We start from the raw sequence: 20,965 nt of genomic DNA, 5'->3' as shown, positions 1-20,965 counted from the left end.
CATTCTTCATGTCTTCATGTGTCATCATCGTTTTAACAAATTCCTCCGATCTGCAAACTACTCTTTTGTAGGTTTTTCGAAGAAGTTTCTTCAAACACCCCTGTTACTCCCTTCCTTTTTTTTTTGTGGACGCCTCAACCCCAGTCCCTTAAGATCGCTTATTTTGGGGAAGTTTTTAGTTAATAAAGAACTTAAAGGCAAAGTAAAAAAAACAAATGTTTCCCACCCGGATTTCTATAAAAAAAGAGAGCGGTCGGGCGCTTTTTTTGTTATTTCCGACTTTCTATTATTTCCAATTAAATGATTTCTTTACACGTTATTACCCTCCCCCAGGGATAAGTTGGAGTTCTTAAGTCAAATATTAATAAAATGAAACGTCAGATATTGATTAAACACAAGTTTTTTCTATTTTGATACATGTTTTAAACAACAAGGTGATGCATCATTCGATACATCGCAATTGGAAGGGTACATTAGAAACATCAACAGGACTATAATTTAGCCTGCCTGAAAGCTCTCGTGATTTTCTTCTTCGGCTTTAATATAGTTTCTTTGTAGTCAATTGAGGAGAACTGGGTACAAAGTAAAAGTAACGCCTGTTGGTTTTTGTTCGTACAAACGTTATTAATAACAAATAATAAAAAAAAGAGAGGCGGCCCCCAAAAATGAAGCGGGCGGGGACGAGAGACGTTTTTTTTTACTTGGCCTAAGCACAGGTGTTTTCTAGCGACGGACCTCAAACAGTAAGGAGGCTCTTTCCCTTTTCGTATGCTTTGACACTATCACAATTGTGTTGCCTGAAAATCTGGACAAAAACGCAAAAAATCCACTTCCGGCTGCCGTCCGTCACTCTAAAAGGCCTTTGCTTCGGCGCGTTCGTAGTCTCCGTTGACGGCCTAGACGTATGAATATGGCCTGGACTGGATATTCTGCTAATTATAAACTCTCTTGATATTTTCACCGATAGCATATTAGTTTTCTTATGATAATAAACCCCTTTCTCTGTTAAACGCCTCCAGTCTATTTAACGCCCCCTCCTGGACCCCTAGAATTAAATAAACGCTACGGGCGTCTATTAAATCATCTACGGTATAAGCAGCTGATACAAGGAAATGTCTCAAGAGTTTTATCCGACCTTGTAGCTACTTGTCAGAGTAAGGAAAGTCTAGCGTTTTAAAACGTCAACTTCCTTTTTTATACTGTGACAAATTGTCTCTATCAATTCATTTGATAATAACCAAGTTTTTGATGTAAAAGGATGAAAGCGGAGAGGGCGGGTGGGAGGGAGTGCTGAACCCGCATTCCTGCTTCTAGCGTTTCACGACAATCCCGCATCCCAAACTTCTGTCACATCTATCCCGAATATCATTTTCGTTCCCAATACCGCATCTCTTGCCAAGATTTTGATAGCATGCGCAGCAGTCGTTTCGGTTTTTTTTAAGCCAAGCGGGAGAAGAGACGCGCAAGACGGAAAGGAGCAAAAATTAAGATGAGTCGGGGGAGAGGTGGGGAACCGAAAACGCCGTTTCCTTTCCTTTCCTTTCCTTCCCCGCCCCTCTCCTCCCCGCTACTACTTTTTTTTGTTCCTTTTAGCACAATGCCCTTGCGCGTCTCTCGTTCTTGGATTCTTGCCCCGCTTAGCTTAAAGGAAACTGAAACGACTGTTACGCAGGCTAAGATTTCGGTGAATCACGCGGCTTCCCGGGTGGCGGTCAAATCCCGTATCCCGTTAAGAAATCTTGCGTTTTCACGAATCCCGCACCACAGTTCGCTGAAATCCCTGTTCCGAGAATACCTTTGCAGACCCTGTAAGTACCCACCCAGCGATCTTCCGTGTGATCACTTGCAGATATGTTTTAGCAACCAAAGTTCTTTAACTTCTTGTCTTATCTCTTTAAGCTTCCAGCAATAAAGAACTGGGTTTAATGTTGAGTTAAGGAATATCAGTGTCACTGTGAATTGCCTGAAAAAAGATATCGACTGAGAAAGGCCGCGACTTGAAAAACCTGCTAGTACACCATGTGGTAAATAACAAATAAGTAAGGTCATCTGCAGCCACAACACACTGGTCACTGCTTTCTTGTATCGCGCAATGTTTAATTGGGTGGGTAGTTCCTCAGGAGTCGGACCTTGTATTTGATGGACTTGATTTTCTTGGTGACGGAGACCGAGGAAGATTCTTGTGTACGATAACACCGAGATTATCAAACAGAGAATAATACTTATTAAGCTGGCCCATATGACTGCTTGATAACTCCTCACGTACGGAAAAGTAGCAGACCAACACAGGCACACCACCCAGAATGTAGCTACGACAGCCGATGTTCGCTTTAAAGTTACAATTTGCCTGTATCTTAGCCCCAAGGACAAAGCAATTAGTCTGTCGATGCTCATTGCTGTCAATGTAAAGAGTGACACTCCACATAAAGCATACCCTATTATCAATCCCAGTAAAAACGAGTAATAACAGATATCCCAGCGCTCGGTGATTAAAGATGTCCAATAAACGATCGCCAGAGGTTCTGATATGAGGCCAACAAGAAGATCAGTTGCTGCTAGATTTCGAATCAGGAGTTTAGTCGGCGGATGAATCGAAGATACTTTGCGAAGGGAAATTAGAATGAAAGTGTTCCCCATAATTGTAGCAGTGGCAAGGATAGCGTTGAAAACTGATAGGAATTTTAACTCACTGTGCATTTCACTCGCAAAAGCCCCAGAACAACCGAAGAGATTTTCCGCTTTGCTGTTAGTGCTATTTAATCCATTGCCGGTTAATTTAGTGATCGTGGTCATGTTGTTCCCTGTTATATGAAGATCTCTTTGAAGCTATAACTTTAAAATTTACTCTCCCGTAGCCTGAATTAGTATGGTCACATCATAGGATATATTGCGTCAGTTAATTCAGTGATGGTGGTAATGTTCCTCCCATTTATATGCAGATCTCTTGCGCCTTTACCTACAAAATGTACTGTACTGTTCCTGTAGACTCGGCCTTAATCAGTATGCTCACATCAGAATATATTTTGTCAGTTATTTTATAGTGATCGTGCTAATGTTCCTCCTGGGTATGTGAAGATCTCGACTCTTTGAACATATAACTGCAAAATTTACTCTTCACGTAGGCTCGGACTAAATCACTATGGTCACATCATAATTTACCTTGTCCATCTGTTTAACACTTTAAGATTCGTTGGTACTCAAGCTGACACTAAGAATGTCTTAAGGAGATGGGCTTCCCGTATAACGAAAATAACGAAACGCTTGACTCACGCATTAAGCTAACAACCTGAAACCACCGTATACTTTCATGCATAGTTCCTATTATTACAAAATTGGTCCGTTTCTCTGAATTATTCAGAGAGTTTTTTTTTATAAGAAGAAAAAGCACCTGTTAAAGAAATAATACGTTGTATTCAAGGCTATTGACAAAATATTTGAATTTGCTCAGTGTATATGAAATCGTGCGACAATAGCATCTCGTACAATTATCTATGTCAATTGACTAGGGTTGGTTTTCTGAGCAGTTAAGTATATGTATTTTCAAAATTAAGCAGACCATGAATATAAATGCCCCGCTTGTTTGTTTAGAACCTCTGACAGCTGGAGTGCTTATTTGGAAAGGCATGGTTGATAAGTAAATCCGATCTGTTATGTTTGTTTAAAAGAAACGATCATCTTGTAGCTTTTTGTCTCTGGTTTGAATACGTGATTATAAATTTGTAAAGTTTATTGTTGCTTCCAAACGGGTCGGTTGCATCCTTTAGGGGCAAATCCTCCCAAGTTTGTGTCTTGGCTATGTTGATATTGGCACTTGGACATCCGAAAATGGTTACCACACTTCAGTATTATTAGATCTGGGGTGGACATTTTTAATGAACGTTGTTGTATTGACATCGGAGTTGTTATAGCAACATAACGACTTCTGGCTTCAGAGAGTTTAAGCTTCACGTGTACGGCAAACGGCAACCGTCAGATTCAAGTTGAGGATTTGTCAAAATAAAAATTGAGCAGATAAAAACAGCTCAAACAATTCTTATGGATAAAAAATTGCGCGAAACTACTAATTTAGGTGTAGAAATAATGAACAGTAAACGACAGGTAAAGAGACACGTGGTATAAATTCGCGTTTGCCGCTTGACGTAAACGTGATGCTTGACCTCTCTGTGAGACGTTAACGGCAAACCCGGGATTTAAGTTTACCATTTCTCAAATAAGGAAAGGGGAGATGAAAACTAGCGAAAATAATTCTTATGGATGAACCTGACATGAAACTACTTATTTTTGTACTCTATAAAGGACGAGGAAAGGGAAGGACTTTGTCACTTGGTACAAATTGACATCTGCCGTTTGCCGAAAACCTGATTCTGAAACCAGTCTCCATTCTATTTTACTTGCGGTTGTATGTCTCAGTGGCGTTAGGAAACAGTCGACATTTCGCGATGCCACCGCTAATTTTCCGTCGAAATGACGTCTGAGAGGAACGAAGGTAGAAATTCCATGCTGATGACGTATCGCTACCCAGACATAAGTAGTGCTTCTGATTGGTTAGACATTTGCTTCAACCAATCAGAAGCACTGTTCAGATCTGGGTTGTGAGTTGAGCGTCATCAGTATGGATCGAATTACTGCGCTTCAGGGTTCTTCACGTGATCTCTTGGTGAAACCAGTGGTGGCGTCTAGAAATGTAGGCTGTTTTCTCAGGCTTATTTCTCACAACGTCCGTTGGTTTGTTGTCTGCCCCTCCCACAGGTTTATTTGAAGAAGACCTCTCAGGATCTGAGACAATCACTTTGGTATGTCATAATTTTGCATCCCTTTTCAAGGAGCTGTGTCAAGAAACGTTTCAAAATTCAAACTGTGGCAACAGCCACCAAATTGAGTGAAACATTAAAATAACCTTTCAAAACATTAACCGAAGACACAAATAACACACTACAATAAAGAAGTTTAAAATTGGTGATCTGCAGTGTCCTTTGCCAGGAACTCCGTCACAGTTTGTGCAAATTCCTTCGGTTTTTCAATAACAAGCCAGTGCCTGCTGTCAGGTATAAACTTGATGTCAGCTCTGGGAAATAACTTGTAGATTGTAGGATAATCTGATTCACTAAATAAAACAACAGAAATAGGCCATTTGCTCGATGGCGTCATTTTACTACCACGACCAGAATCCTTTTCGTTTTTCCTTTCATATTTATATTTGGAAATCCCAGCGAGGTTTAAATAACAAAAGCCCTAATTTGCACAAGAATGGAAAACTCTAAAGGATTCTGGTGGTAGTAGTAATATGACGTCATTGTGCAAGTGACCCTTTTTTCTGTTAAATATATTAGGACCCTTTCGGTGAAGTTTTCGCCAGCCCCAGCGGTGGGTCCTCGGATGAAATACTCCAGGGTCCACAGTTTTAAAATAATGCTCTCCCGCAGCCTCTCCGTGGGTGCTTTGCTATTCAGTCTCTACGCCAACAGCGATTTCGCTGCAAAAAATGAACACCCCTTAAATGTACTCGAGGTAGTTTTGATTAGTAGCGAGGTGGCATACAAAACAACCTGGTTCCCAGAGCCCCTTCTAGCTTCTAAGGAAAAATTAGCGAACAATTCTTGCAAGGACCACTTGGACAAAAAACAGCGAGGCTGAAAAGCCGGATATTTGCGTAGATCAGGATCAGTAATATAGAATAACAATTACAATTGAAGGTGAGGAAGTCTAAGGAAAAAGCCTGGGGAAAGAGGTTGCATTCAGAAATATATTTAAGGTGCAACTAGTGACCTGAATTAAATCTAACACTAATGCCACTTCCCCCTAGGATTAATCCTCCTTTTTGGGGGACGCACTTCCCCGCTGCGTAGCTGAAAATTCACTCGAGTCTTTTTCCAGACACTTTACTACGGCTGGGGTGAAGAATATCGTTCTTTATACTAAGGACTTTAAAGTCCTTAGTACAAAGAACGATATTCTTTACTGGGGTTCTTCTGAGTGACAGATCTCGGGGAGAGGCCCGGGGTACCCGGGGCAAAAACTGATGTCCGTAGTTCGAGGAGGCCGGGCCTCCCTCTTACTGGCTGAGGCCCCCCCCCCCCCCCCCCCCCCAATTTAATACTTAAAGATCGTAATCCGCCACTGTTCGTTAAGAATTTCCACCGTAGTATACCGAGAAAAGGTTTGCAAACCCTGACTTGAGACCTTCCAAATCAGGTGCTAAAAGCCCCAGGGATATACAAAGATATAGTACTTTTGAAATGGGTTTTATGGAAACACTCCCACGGCAATTATCTCCATAGCAAAGGCAATGCAATGCAATAAAAAATGAGAGTGCAGTTCAAATATATTTCTACTTTAAAATATTATTTGTTGGTAGGCTTTAGAGTGATTTTACTTGAACCGTGAAACAGTTAATAAGAAATAGTACAAAACAGCTACAAATAAACAAAAGAAGGCAATAGAATTAATGAATAATAGTGCGCAGTATTCATCTACCTATTTCAAATCAAGGTTCGCGTATTTTTCATACGTACCTTATGTATTCTGATTCGCTTCCTCCAACAAACAGAGCCCTTCCATTGAACTTCTGGTGTGGAAATTGTGTTGGAAAGCTTAAAACCTCTGAGAGGTTGTTATCTATGGCTTCAAGGTTCACTTTCCATTTAAATCCAGAGTCAGTTTTCACCAAGTTTTTCAAAAAGTAAGACCTCAAAACTTCAATCTGCGTTAATTAGGTAACCAAGAAAAAAAAGTCGAATTATTAGATAAATACAGGAACTGAACTGACGTATTTCCTCGATTAAAGAAACAGGGGAATTCAATATAATACTGAGGAATCTACTTTGAAGAATTAATACTTCATTTATGCACTTAAATGAATTAAAACCTGCAGCTCAAGGGGATTAATAGAGATAATTGAAGCGTGACTAAACTTATAAATAGCCATTTTTTTCAAAATAAAGCAATAATAATAATTATAATTATAATTATACGAATAGTTATAATGATAACTATATAATGATAATAATAATGACGCATGTTTGCTAATCAGGTCTTCTATAGATCCCTCATTTGTTACTTTAGTATTTCGAGGCCGAAGGTCCAATACGCTGTACATATTGAACGGTCTTGTCCATGTTAAATTCTAAGGTTAGTTTGGCCATCCTGTACATTTTCTTTGCGAGACAGCAACACGACTCCGTTGGCGGGACTCTTGCCCTCCCGAAGGCACGTGATATGGCGTAATTCGGCCGGTGTGACAGTCCATTGTTAGGGCTTTTAACAGAGTGAGCGGGTATTCCTATTTAGCAGTGCTAAGTCTGTTGTTACGTTTTTCCGATAAGGCACAATAATGGAGAGACATCTGTCAACGGCTACAACCGCGCTCTGTTTAGGTTCTATCAGTGTAGCCTGTTCCAGCAGGAGATAGCCGAGATAGACGGGTCGGCCGCGAAATTGAGAAAGCGCCCCCTTTTCACCAATCACGCGCTCATATTTTCGCGTGCCTTTCACTACTATCTGAGAGCCAGGAACAGGCTACTATCGCTGCAGTATCTATGTCTTGCAAAGTTAATTTTTACCGAGCACGATCAGCTCTGCAGATTTCAATGTCTCGCTGTTTAGCCCCCCGGGGGGGGGGGGGGCACTTGGGAGTACCCCCCCGGGGGTTTAGCCTCTCCCAAACAGCTCGCATTTCCATTACTCCCTGCTCCCGCCGTGCGTATCCCGAAGACGACCAGGACGAGATAGTGGTGAAGTCCTAACTATTTTGTAAAGCGAAGTCGAGGGGGAAGGGGGGGGCTTATTTCAATTGCTAATTGGTCAAAGGGTTAGCGCTTATTAGAGCGAAGGGTTTATTCAGGGCATACGGTACCAGTTGCGGATCCAGACTTTCAGATAAGGGGCCCCCGGTCATCCAGACCCTGACATGAGGGGGAGGGGAGTCTCAAATAAAAATTTTATAACGGCTCTTTGAGCCTCAATTTGGTCTCAAAATAAGGGGGAACAGTGCCCCTCCCCTGGATCCGCCACAGAGTACGTCTGCCTTATTGCAAAAAAAAAATAACTTAAGGGAGTAATATTAGTAAGGCAACACCTACAGGAATTACGTCCTTCAAAACGTTGTCAACATCTCGTCTGTCTTTTATCTGATTTAAATCTACAGTCTTGAGTGCTTTTAAGCCAGGTGGAAACACTTCTTCCGCAAATTGACTTCTTTTGGGGGAAGGAGACGTGTCGACAACTATGAGGCTGTCTAATGAAGTTGGGTGTGTCAACGCGAAGGTCATCGCCGTCTTTGCGCCCATACTGTTTGCCAATAAAACCACCTTGGAAAGCTGCAGTTCTTGAATAAGATGATATACATCCGAAGCCATTAGAGAAAAGCTCATGTGGGGACTGCGGTCACTGTCTCCGTGATTTCTTGCATCCACAGTCACAATCTGCAATGGAACGGTGTTTAACGTGAGTTTGGTAGTCCTGAAGCAATTCAATCTTTTGTATTACGTCATTTAGGGATTGCTTGCACGTCCTCAACACCAAGAAACTGCCTATTATCAAGCTATCAGTCATAAGACTGGCAAAAAAGGCGGGAAAGCGCATCTTTTAGCGACTGATTTGATTAGAAAGTGAAGCTATCAATATAATTCGCCGATTCTAAAAAGCTAGGAATGAAAATTATCAAATCAATTGTAAACGTACAGTAAATTCTCTATTAAGCCCTCCCCGGGGAGCCTATTTATTTCAAACACATTTGAAGGGGCGGCGGGGGGGGGGGGCTTAATATCAGTTCTCCTTAAAGGATTTCAATACAAAGTGGAAAAGCTCAAGTACATGAAGAAGTTGGAGGTCATACTCGGCCGAGGATCATATAAACAAAGCCAAACTTTCAGTTGGTGAATAAACCATCCCGGATCAAATGAGCACACCATCGGCCTAAGGTTTGTCAATAAGATGACTATTTCGAGCTATCGGCCTCTTTGCCTTTTCTTTTTTATCATGGGTTTGGAGCCTCTACTGAGAACAGTTCATAGTCTGCTACAGGAGCTTAAGCAAATTTGCGCTGTTTCAAACTTTATCACTTTTATTCTATTGATTTAATTTGTCAAGCGTTGGGCAATTTTTTATAGAGTTGATTCTGAAATACTGTACCTTAGGTTAGAAAAAGAAACTGAAAATTTTTGTCTTGTTTTTACGTCCTCCATAAAACGTGTAATTAGAAAGTTTCACGTCGTAGTCGTGCAGTGTAGACTACGAGTAGTCCCCCATTTTTCCTCAGGGACAGTAGAGCGAGCAAAGCGCGAGCGCGCGTGAAAATCACCCCACGCGAGAAAAGGCGAGTAGACTACGAGTAGTCCCCCATTTTGCAGTGTTGCTGTTTTGTCAATCAAAAACTAGTGCGTATTTGCCGTTCTCGTTGCCGTCGTTGTCGCTTAAGCTCCCTAATAATAGCATAGGGCTGCGCGAATTCCATCGGCAAAGACGTGTAAGAGTCCGCCATGCCCATGGAAAGTACCGAAGAACACAGTCGTTTTAGTTGTGCTTGGGAGTTTGGGGTTCGATTGAGTCTTGCAAAGACAGCTTAAATAACTACTCTGACCAATTACTATGTGAGCTAAATTTCAAATGTATTGATGACAACTTGGGGCAAATACATGTAGTCTGCCGGTACCAAAGAAGGGTGGGAAAAGGCGCGTAATTTTGTTTTTACCTCTGAATGGTTGTGAGTTTCCATCCAATCACAGAGCGCACCTCCTCATAACCAATGCAACCACAAAATAATAGTTTACCTGTCGTCCAGTTTCTTTGTTGAACATCTTTGCCAACTCTCTGAAATTGCGCTTGGAACCAAACAAGCCATGCAGGATCATTAGAGGTGGTAAATATTTCCCGGCAGCGTTTGCGTCAAAGTTATCATAGGCTAACTGCACTGGTGACCTAAAATGTAATTAAAAAAAGACCCTTATTAATATCAGGAGTAATATAGGGATCAGTGGAAGACGTTGGATCAGTGTAAGCCTGCAGAAAAAAAGACGTCTATTTTTCGCGTTTCTCAGGCGAGTAAAGGCAAGCGCAAAGCGAGGGAGAAGCGCAAGATACGCCTCGCCCCGACGCGAGTGTGTCTCCCTCTATATATGCCCACTTCGCACTTGCCTTTACTCGCCTGAAAAAGGCGTAAAAAAATTACCCACCTACCCCTCCCTTACTGGTATAGTACTACAGTTGAGGAAAGACTGAACTGTTTAACTATTCTTTATTTGCTCTTCCCTCACCTCACCTCCTCATCAGCAATTCTGATTTTTAGCACGTGTACGCGAAAACGGTTTAACATTCTTCCCCGAATCTGATCCCCTAATATACGGGAATTTCGCTCTCCAATCTCTAGTTGTCATTTACGTCAAAAGAAGGACAAGAACCTTGGTGCGTACATTTCCACCATGCGGCACGTCTAAAATCGTGAAAGAGTTTTTTTCTCAATATTATATCTCGAACGTTTAATTGAAGGCAAATTGATAATCTTAACTTTTGTTATAGACTGTAAAATAGTCGGCTTTTTTTCCCTCAAAATCGGTCCAGCGTGAAGAGTTTCACACGCGCGAAGCGTGCAAGCCTCACAACGTGCGTGTTTTTAGCGTCTCTCCCTCCGTTTTCAGCCTTGCTCCCGAACTTTCGCTTGACTGCTAACGCGTATTTGAATACGCAAAAATACGGACTGTTTTGCAGTCTAGTTTGTTGGTGATTTTATTTTACCAAGGTGTTAAACGACACTTCAAAATATACTTAATTTTTTTCTCTAACTGAAAGGTCTAAAGGCAACTTTGAGACATTTGACCTTCGATTAATTTATATTGTTCCCAGGAACGCTCTCTTTTGTGTGTGACAAGCCAAGCAGATATAAATATTTATCTTAGTACTTATGCTATTATTTGCAAAGAATTAAGTACTGTCGAGTCTCTTAACGCACACCTCGCTAAAACTGACACCAAGAGTTGGTCCATGCTTTTCTTTACTCCTTTTAGTTATTAGACGCACATCTCGCTAAGACGGACACATAGTGCCGATCCCAATGGAATCCATGTTAAATTAGAGGGAGTTAACTATATGTTGCTTCAATCGGATGGTCACAAGTTTTCTTAATACAAATATGCATGCGGAGCGAAACAAAAATTTTGCATTTTCAAGGCGCTGAAGTTATGGATTAGGGAGGTTCTGTTGCAATTTACATTATTAATGACGCGATCAATAAGACTGAAATCACGCACTATCAAGTGTACTATATCTGACTATATGTAGTACGGGACCCCATTAAATAATCAATGTCGTTTTATTGTGATTCAGCGCAAATAAGACCAAAGGTAATAACCCATGTCATGTATCAAAATTCTGGTTATTCTTTCATGTTACGCTTACGCCAAATAGATATATCCTTCATGTAATAGTAATAGACTGTTTATCTCCCTGTATACCCTGTATACCCATGTATACCCTGTATACCTATGTATACCCACGTATACCTTGTATACCCTGTATACCCATGTATACCCGGTATACCTTGTATACCCTGTATACCCATGTATACCCTGTATTCCCCATATACCCATGTATACCCTGTATACCTATGTATACCCATGTATACCTTGTATACCCATGTATACCCAGTATACCCTGTATACCCCTGTATACCTTTTATACCCATGTATACCCAGTATACCCTGTATACCCATGTATACCCTGTATACCCATGTATACCCTGTATACCCATGTATACCCTGTATACCTATGTAAACCAACGTATACCTTGTATACCCTGTATACCCATGTATACACAGTATACACTGTATACCCCTGTATACCTATGTATACCCATGTATACCCAGTATACCCTGTATACCCATGTATACCCTGTATACCTTGTATACCCTGTATACCCATGTATATGCTGTGTATCCTGTATACCCTGTATCCTATGTATACCCACTATACCCTGTATACCCATGTATACTCTGTATACCTTGTATACTCTGTATACTCTATATACCCATGTTTACCCTGTATACCCTGTATACCCCTGTATACCCATGTATACCTTGTATACCCTGTATTCCCTGTATACCCATGCATACCCTGTATACCCTGTATACCCGTGTATAACCTGTATACCCTGTATACTCATGTATACCCTGTATACCCATGTATACCCTGTATACCTATGTATACCCATGTATACCTTGTATACCCTGTATACCTATGTATACCCAGTATACCCTGTATACCCCTGTATACCTTTTATACCCATGTATGCCCAGTATACCCTGTATACCCATGTATACCCTGTATACCATGTATACCCTGTATACCGATGTATACCCTGTATACCCATGTATACCCTGTATACCCATGTATAACCTGTATACCCCTGTATACCTTTTATACCCCATGTATACTCAGGATACCCTGTATACCAATGTATACCCTGTATACCTTGTATACCCATGTATACCCTGTATACCTTGTATACCCTGTATACCTATGTATATGCTGTGTATCCTGTATACCCTGTATGCCTATGTATACCCAGTATACCCTGTATACCCATGTATACCCTGTATACCCTGTATACCCATGTATACCCTGTATACCTTGTATACCCTGTATACCCATGTATACTCTGTATACCTTGTATACTCTGTACACCCTGTATACCCATGTATACCCTGTATACCCTGTATACCCATGTATACCCATACATACCTTGTATACCCTGTAAACCATGTATACACATGTATACCTTGTATACCCTGTATACCCTGTATACCCATGTATACCCTGTATACCCATGTATACCCTGTATACCTTGTATACCCTGTATACCCATGTATACCCTGTATACCTTGTATACTCTGTATACCCCGTATACCCCTGTATACCCTGTATACCCATGTATACCCATGTATACCTTGTATACCCTGTATACCCATGTATACCCTGTATACCCTGTATACCCATGTATACCCTGTATACCCATGTACTCCCGGTATACCCATGTACTCCCTGTATACCACGTACACCCATGTATACCCTGTACACCCATGTATACCCTGTATACCGATGTATACCCTGTATACCCATGTATACCCTGTATACCCATGTATATCCTGTATACCCATGTATACCCTGTATACCTTGTATACCCTGTACACCCTGTATACCTCGTAAACCCTGTATACCCTGTATACCCATGTACTCCCTGTACTCCTTGTATACCCTGTATATCCATGTATACCCTGTATACCCTTTATACCCATGTATACCCATGTACTCCCTGTATACCCTGTATACCCATGTATACCCTGTATACCCTGTATACCCATGTATACCCTGTATACCCTGTACACCCATGTATACCCTGTATACCGATGTATACCCTGTATACCCATGTATACCCTGTATACCCTGTATACCCATGTATATCCTGTATACCCATGTATACCTTGTATACCTTGTATACCCTGTACACCCTGTATACCTCGTAAACCCTGTATACCCTGTTTACCCATGTACTCCCTGTACTCCTTGTATACCCTGTATACCCATGTATACCCTGTATACCCTTTATACCCAAGTATACCCATGTACTCCCTGTATACCCTGTATACCCATGTATACCCTGTATACCCTGTATATCTTGTATACCCATGTATACCCTGTATTTCCATGTATACCCAGTATACCCCGTATACCCTGTATACCCTGTATACCCATGTATACTTATGTACTCCCCTTATACCCATGTATGCACTGTATACAGTGTGTGCCCGGTATACCCTGTCTACCCTTAAGTAAACAAATCATGCTTGATGTGCAAATAAAACCTTTTATGTAAAGAATTTAATATTGGAAAGAAATCAGTTAATTTTTAAAACCCCCCTGAAATGCCGTCATGTAAGCTACATATTTAAGGGATAATAAATTTGGCATTTGAATTGAACTAGTATGCGAAGATATGCTGACCTGATGAAACGCAGTGACACTCAATAAGCCCGCGCGAGATTTTGGTTGGAGAGGAGGGGGCGGACATACCTAGGCTACAAATCAATGAACCGTCATAAGTACATTCACGTAAAATTTTCCTTTAGCATCACACCGTGGGTAGGCCAGGACGATAGAGTAAGAAAGACGGAACACAAATCAAACATGCACATCTCAATGTTAATAATTTTTATTAACATTCTTGTGCTATTTGTGACGTTTGTGACGCGATTTGAGGTGATAGAAAAGCAGAGAGAGATATTGATGTAACCAACAGTGGAATATGAAAACGATTTATCAACGAATGAAGAAATGGTGGCCCCTTCTGTCGTCATACCATCACCACCGCCGATTACAGGACCCGATTGGAGACACGACGCAGATGCTTACTTTCTACTTCCCTATATCCTTTTCGATCCTCTTGGACAACATCCGGCTTTTCGCGCCAAAAAAAGAAAATTGTATTGTCGTTTGTGCGCTGAAGATGGAAGATGTTCTTTGCTATCAAGGGGAAGCGTCAATGAGTGGAATAATGCAAGAAAAGACAGATCAAACCCCCTAATGTTGTTCGACGTTGAAAGTCCAGTGCTGCTTGTAAGCAAAGTATATAAATGTGAGCATGGTCACGATATACCCGCAGGCTATTTCCACGACACCTCAGAGGTTTATACGTGCGTGCCATTTGTTCTCACACACCGATCTGGTATGACTATGCGGTTGTCAAATGAAATTGAAGATTTATTAGATAGAGGATTAGCAATATCGGCTGTTGAAGAGCTCATAAAAGAAAGGTACAAAAGAACATTAAGAAACAGGTTTTCTCAAATTTCTAAATGACGCGCACCAAGCGAAAGAATTGGGGTTCACACAGTCAGCTGAGGGGTTAAATTTTGACGTTCCTGGAAACCTTTTTCCCTGGCCAGGTGACAACTTGATAAGAAGCGTTTACGTTGCTTCTTTTAATGAGAAAAAACACCTTTTTACAGAATGCTAAATGGATTAGCTGTGACCACACCTTCAAGGCAGCTGCAAATATCGGTTTGGAAAGAAAAGAAAACGGCGCCTGGATTACGCAGTACACATCACTCTTCTGTATGACAAACGAGAAAGAACAAGTAATAAGGTGGTCGTTCGCTATGTCAGAGAGTTTTGAGGAGATAAAACCTCTTTTTTAAGCTCTCTCGTTAGACTTCAAAAATCGAGGTGTGAAACTGTCAGGAATATACATAGACAATTGCTGCAAGTGGCACCACCTGCTCACGTCATATTTCCCAAACGTCCCCGTCAAGTTGGATTTGTTTCACGCCATACAAAGAATTACAAAAAAGGTGTCAAAACGTTCTCATATCTTTGCAGAGGTTTGCAAAGATTACTCACTGGTCTTCGGGGATCAGAGAGATCAAACCATCGAGAGAAAGCTTCCAACTCCGGCACCTGAAGAGATTTCGTTTGCGCAACCTAAACAACTTTATCACAAAATGGGTTTCGTATAAGATATTCAAGTGGCGCTCGCGTTATCAGCAAAAGTGTTGGAAAAGAACTAAAAAATATAGAATGTCACGTTAGAAAGGGATGTTTGTCACACATCCCCCCAGGTTGTGGGACAACACGAAACGAACGGCTTCACCGAGGACTGAAGAAAACAACAGTAACAAACCGAATTGGAGTAGATCTTGCAAGAACTCACTTTGAAAGAACCCTTTTTAACTCAAACAGGAAACGCGATGCAAACTTACCATCTATAGGAGACATGCTCATAAACAGTAGAAAGAAGATTCTGTTAACAGGAGTACCGCAAACGAGCAGAACCCCTGACGGGACCAATAACAAAGTTCACGAAATATATTTCCATGTGATGACAAATGCTACAGATAAAAAAATAAATTTGAAAACAATATCAATAGAGTATTTCTCACATACAAACCCGTCTTACATCATTAATCGATAGCAATGGCGAGAGTTCTACGTGTAGTGATGGTGAAAACGTGCAGAACAGTTTAAAGCCGGATGACGAAAACTTTGTCATTCTTAGAGACGCTTTACAGTGGTGGAAAATGAGCAAGATCGTTGAGGAAAAAACGGGGCCAAAACTATTCAATTTCAAGAAGATAGTTACTTATGTTAGACCGTTAAAAACAAAGGCATTAATGGAAAATGAAACTGTAGCTGAAGACCGAACAAAAAGTGAGAGAAAAAGGCTTACTGAACTAGCCTCGACTTGGGGATTTGACATTTTTATGGTAGTGGCAATGCAATTGCAACAAATGGTGAGCTTGAATGCACATAATGAATCGCTGTTCATGTCGCACCTTGCGGAACAGGTGGGAAGAGACACATCTACATCCATCAACGATATTGGTAGCATTCTCACGATTAAAGTCGTCCAAGAATTGAAGGGAGAAGGAGTAGATTTTTATTAGTCATTTCTGCCCAGTGATGTAAACTTTTTTTCGGAGGCAGATCGTTTTATCCAATCGGGGGCGTTTTCAGGTCCGCTAGGCGATCTTATACCTCTAGCAATCGCAAACGTTATTCAAATACCTTTATTTGTCTTAAATCCAAGTTTTTTGACTCCTTTTGTGATAATTTATCCAGAAGGGATGGTGCCAGCCTAAAACGTCGTCTACCTGGCGTATAATGCAAGTGGTCTAGGACACTATGATGCGCTAATTATCTCCCAACGTGATCAGCAGGAGCAATTCACTTCTGAAACAAACAGCAATCTCGATGCTCTCGAGAGTCAGTCCACGCTTTCCACGGAGAAAGTGCCAATCTCAACTCCAAGAAAACCATGTCGATGCAAAAAAAAATAAATAGAAATCAAAAGCAAAAGCTAAGCGTCAAGGAACTACAAAGGCAGGTGCAAGTGCATCAGCGAATACGGTACCTGTATGAGCGCATGCAGTTGTTGTGGATGGTGCCAAGGCAAACAATGTGGGGGAAACCAAAGACTTCCTTGAGACAAAAAATGTACAACACCGCGAAAGCGAAGTAAAAAATACAGACATACCGTGAAAGCAAAACAATCAAGACTTTCACTGAAAGAAAATAACGAAAAAATCAAAGATCCTGGATTGAATGAGCTAGAGTTCTTTGTCATGCATACTATGACCCAGTATGCCAACTCAAAATAAGAACAGCCATTTTTGTGACATGTTTAGCAAAATAGTCAAAGTCGAAAATAGTTTCGCTTTATAGTTCTTCCCATATTTCACCATTCCTTACAGGGTAAGGAATGGAGGAGGAGGATGTAAGGAGTGTGAACACTCGAAGATAAATTCCATATCTCCGCGCGACCATGTATTATTCTCTATTTACTCTTTCAACAAATCTCTTAAAACAACATGGGTTGAAAAGTACTTGGACACTACTAAAAACGGAAAATGGAAATTTATCTTTGATCTATAACTGGAGAACTACGGGCGCGATCTCATTTTCCGTGGTAATCCTAAAGTCTCTGACAGTATAAAAGAGATTAGGGCAACGGACCCTGTAAATAAAGAAAAACTGGAATATTGGAAAGAAATAAACTTTGTGGACAAAGTAAGTTCTGATATCGCTTTTCAAGAACAGGTTCTGTGGTTCAACTCTTTGATAACGATAGATAATGAACATTATTTTTTTAAAGAGTGGTTTGAAATAAGTATCTCCAAAGTTAAACACCTCCAATCAGGAAACGATAATTTTCTGACTCTCAAAGATTTTGCCTCCAAACATGATTTAAGAGTACGCCCGTTCAGCTATTACGGTTTACTATCAGCTGTTAAACGAATTCGCAAAAATATTACCGATACTGCTGAGACAAGAGACTATAACTTTGAAACACTGAGTGAAAACTGAATTGTTAAAAGAGAAAAGCCAGGTCCATTAATTTACCAAAAACTGACCAGAGCCAAAAGTTTAACCACACGTAAAAGCCAACTAAAATGACTTCAAGACTGTAACTACTTAGACGAAGAAGGAACATTTAACTGTGAACTTGCATATCTTATGGCGCAAAGTACGATGCACAAAAAGCACCAAACTGATAGAGTTCCAATTTATACTATTACATAGGCACATACCAACCAATAATTTCTGACTTAAAATAAGACGAAAGGAAAATAACAAATATACCTTTTGCAACAATTCCTCAAAGACGTTAATTCATCTTTTTTGGTCTTGCCATGTTACATCCTCTTTTTAGAAAAACGTAACCGACTGACTTCAAAACGCTCTTCCGTTAACTGGCAAATACAACTTATGGAACTTTCACAGATAGCTAATAATCTACCTCTTGATATGGATAGTTTCCTTTCCCCTGACGGTCAAATACTAGCAAATATGTCGAAAGAATTGTAAATCCTGTATTTAACCAGATATAACTGACTGATAGTATACAATGCTATACAGGGTATACAGAGTGTGCATGAATATACAGGTTATACAGGGAGTACCTCCGTATACAGGGTATACAGGGTATACAAGGTATACATGGGTATACAGGGTATACAAGGTATATATGGGTATCCAGGGTATACAAGGTATACAGGGGTATACAGGGTATACAGGGTATACAAGGTATACCGGGTATACAGGGTATACAGGGTATACATGGGTATCCAGGGTATACAAGGTATACATGGGTATACAGGGTATACAGGGAGTTCTTGGGTATAGAGGGTATACAGGGTATATATGCCTTTGGGTATACAGGGTATACAAGGTATACATGGGTATACAGGGTATACAAGGTATACCGGGTATACAGGGTATACATGGGAATACAGGGTATACAGGGTATACATGGGTATACAGGGTATACAAGGTATACAGGGTATACAAGGTATACATGGGTATACAGGGTATACAAGGTATACTGGGTATACAGGGTATACATGGGTATACATGGGTATACAGGGTATACAAGGTATACTGGGTATACAGGGTATACAGGGTATACATGGGTATACAAGGTATACTGGGTATACATGGGTATACATGGGTATACAGGCTGTACATGGTATACTGGGTATACAGGGTATACAGGGTATACATGGGTATACAACGTATACAAGGTATACTGGGTACACATGGGTATACATGGTATATAAGGTATACTGGGTATACAGGGTATACATGGGTATACAGGGTATACAAAGTATACATGGGTATACAGGGTATACAAGGTATACTGGGTATACAGGGTATACAGGGTATACATGGGTATACAGGGTATACAAGGTATACTGGGTATACAGGGTATACATGGGTATACAGGGTCTATAAGGTATACTGGGTATACAGGGTATACATGGGTATACAGGGTATACATGGGTATACAGGGTATACAGGGTATACAGGGTATACATGGGTATACAGGGTATACAAGGTATACTGGGTATACAGGGTATACAGGGTATACATGGGTATACAGGGTATACAAGGTATACTGGGTATACAGGGTATAATGGGTATACAGGGTCTATAAGGTATACTGGGTATACAGGGTATACATGGGTATACAGGGTATACATGGGTATACAGGGTATACAGGGTATACATGGGTACACAGGGTATACAGGGTATACATGGGTATATATACAGGGTCTATGAGGTATACTGGGTATACAGGGTATACATGGGTATACAGGGTATACAAGGTATACAGGGTATACAAGGTATACTTGGTATACATGGGTATACAGGCTATATAAGGTATACTGGGTATACAGGGTATACATGGGTATACAGGGTATACAGGGTATACATGAGTATGGACATTCTATTACTATTATATGAAACAGTAGGTCTATTTAGCGTAAGCGTAACATGAAAGAATAACCAAAATTCTCAAGACTCAGAGGCCTTACGGCTTAAAATCAGTGCAAATTTTTCACGATTTCATTGTCGAATCCGCAGTCCAGGAGCGACTTGAACACAATAGAAAACCAAACCAAACATCGAAATAGGATCAGAAAGCCTCGGAGTATAAATGTTAGAATTTTAAATAACGGGACTATCAAGTTTGGTGTTAATTTTCACAATGACTATTATATTTCTTCCACTGAAGTCGTGTTCTGTGAGGTCATCCTTACTCGACTATCTTTTGCGAAAGAATTATTACTAGCTATTAAATATGCAACCTGTTTGTCTAATGAATTGGAGTCCCTGTTGTCCCTGTTGTCTACGCCACTGTACCTACCTTTCATCTGCAATACTGTTATTAACCTGTGAGATTTGAAACCTTGTTATACACCGGAATGCAAGCAGAGACTGATTCCTGTGGGCAAATGGCAACAGACAGCGCCAGAAGCCCATTTTGAGATTTTTTTTGAGTGCAGGTTGACTTTTGAAGTTCAGTGAGCGTTTATGGCTTTAACTTAATTGGGAGATTGTGAATTCTACGGTTTATATCCTATATATGGAAGGGACTATCCCATTGGTAAAATCATAATGACGTCACAACACTGTGACGAAAACACAAGAGTACGTTTGAATTAACACACGGCTCAAATGATTCAGTTCCCTTGTGGTGCGCATCAAGGATTAAGCCTTCTCTAAGGGGCTATCATTTTTTTGGGCAACGGTGAGCTGAATTCTTAGTCATTTTTGTTATACTTGGAACAAAATGAAAAGTTATCAAGTAGCTATAAGCACAGGAATTTGAAAATGTGGGCCCAAACTTTTCAAGTTGCAACCCGTTTCCATCGGCTGCCCATCGAAAAGCCACCGTACCGGCATACACTAATAGTCGAGGTTTATAGAATCATTATTTCATAGGTTTATTTTATTCCAATGTGTTTTTAAGGCTCACTTTGAAGTAATACCAAAAAAAGAAACTTGAAGAATTGTAACGCGGCCCCGCCCTGGAAAAGCTCCACGGAGACTGGAGCCTTGCGAAACGTAGTTGTTCAGAAGACAGAAGGAAAAGCTTTCCTCATCTTTCTCGTCCGCATGGCAGTTCTCATTGGGAAGG

The 20,965-nt window shown here is 40.7% G+C and overlaps 2 protein-coding genes across 2 annotated transcripts; both read right to left on the bottom strand.

Annotated features, from left to right (window-relative positions):
• Window positions 1-1,590: 1,590 nt before the first annotated feature.
• Window positions 1,591-3,741, bottom strand: LOC140952205 (melanocortin receptor 5-like). The gene has a single exon (XM_073401626.1). It carries the CDS (start codon window positions 2,791-2,793, stop codon window positions 1,840-1,842), a length of 954 nt encoding a protein of 317 aa, XP_073257727.1. The 5' UTR covers window positions 2,794-3,741; the 3' UTR covers window positions 1,591-1,839.
• A 98-nt stretch (window positions 3,742-3,839) lies between these two features.
• Window positions 3,840-20,378, bottom strand: LOC140952206 (sn-1-specific diacylglycerol lipase ABHD11-like). Its single transcript, XM_073401627.1, has 5 exons — window positions 20,192-20,378; window positions 9,768-9,915; window positions 8,079-8,420; window positions 6,513-6,700; window positions 3,840-5,104 (listed from the first exon to the last, which is right to left on the bottom strand). The coding sequence occupies exons 1-5, from the start codon at window positions 20,305-20,307 to the stop codon at window positions 4,948-4,950; spliced, it is 951 nt and encodes a 316-aa protein (XP_073257728.1). The 5' UTR covers window positions 20,308-20,378; the 3' UTR covers window positions 3,840-4,947.
• Between the last annotated feature and the right edge of the window lie 587 nt (window positions 20,379-20,965).

Source organism: Porites lutea, chromosome 11 (assembly GCF_958299795.1).
Source record: "Porites lutea chromosome 11, jaPorLute2.1, whole genome shotgun sequence".
Classification (NCBI taxonomy): Eukaryota; Metazoa; Cnidaria; class Anthozoa; order Scleractinia; family Poritidae; genus Porites; species Porites lutea.
Note: the sequence above shows the minus strand (reverse complement) of the source record. Positions and strands in the feature narration are given on the sequence as shown.

Bases quoted from the DNA above. Each gene is read 5' to 3' on its own strand.
- LOC140952205 (XM_073401626.1), bottom strand. From the start codon at position 2,793: ATGACCACGATCACTAAATTAACCGGCAATGGATTAAATAGCACTAAC.
- LOC140952206 (XM_073401627.1), bottom strand. From the start codon at position 20,307: ATGGGCTTCTGGCGCTGTCTGTTGCCATTTGCCCACAGGAATCAGTCT. The intron at 6,701-8,078 runs GTAGGTGTTGCC...TAATTAACGCAG, and splicing joins TTTTGAAGGACGTAATTCCT to ATTGAAGTTTTGAGGTCTTA. The intron at 5,105-6,512 runs GTACGTATGAAA...TGTTTTATTTAG, and splicing joins AGCGAATCAGAATACATAAG to TGAATCAGATTATCCTACAA.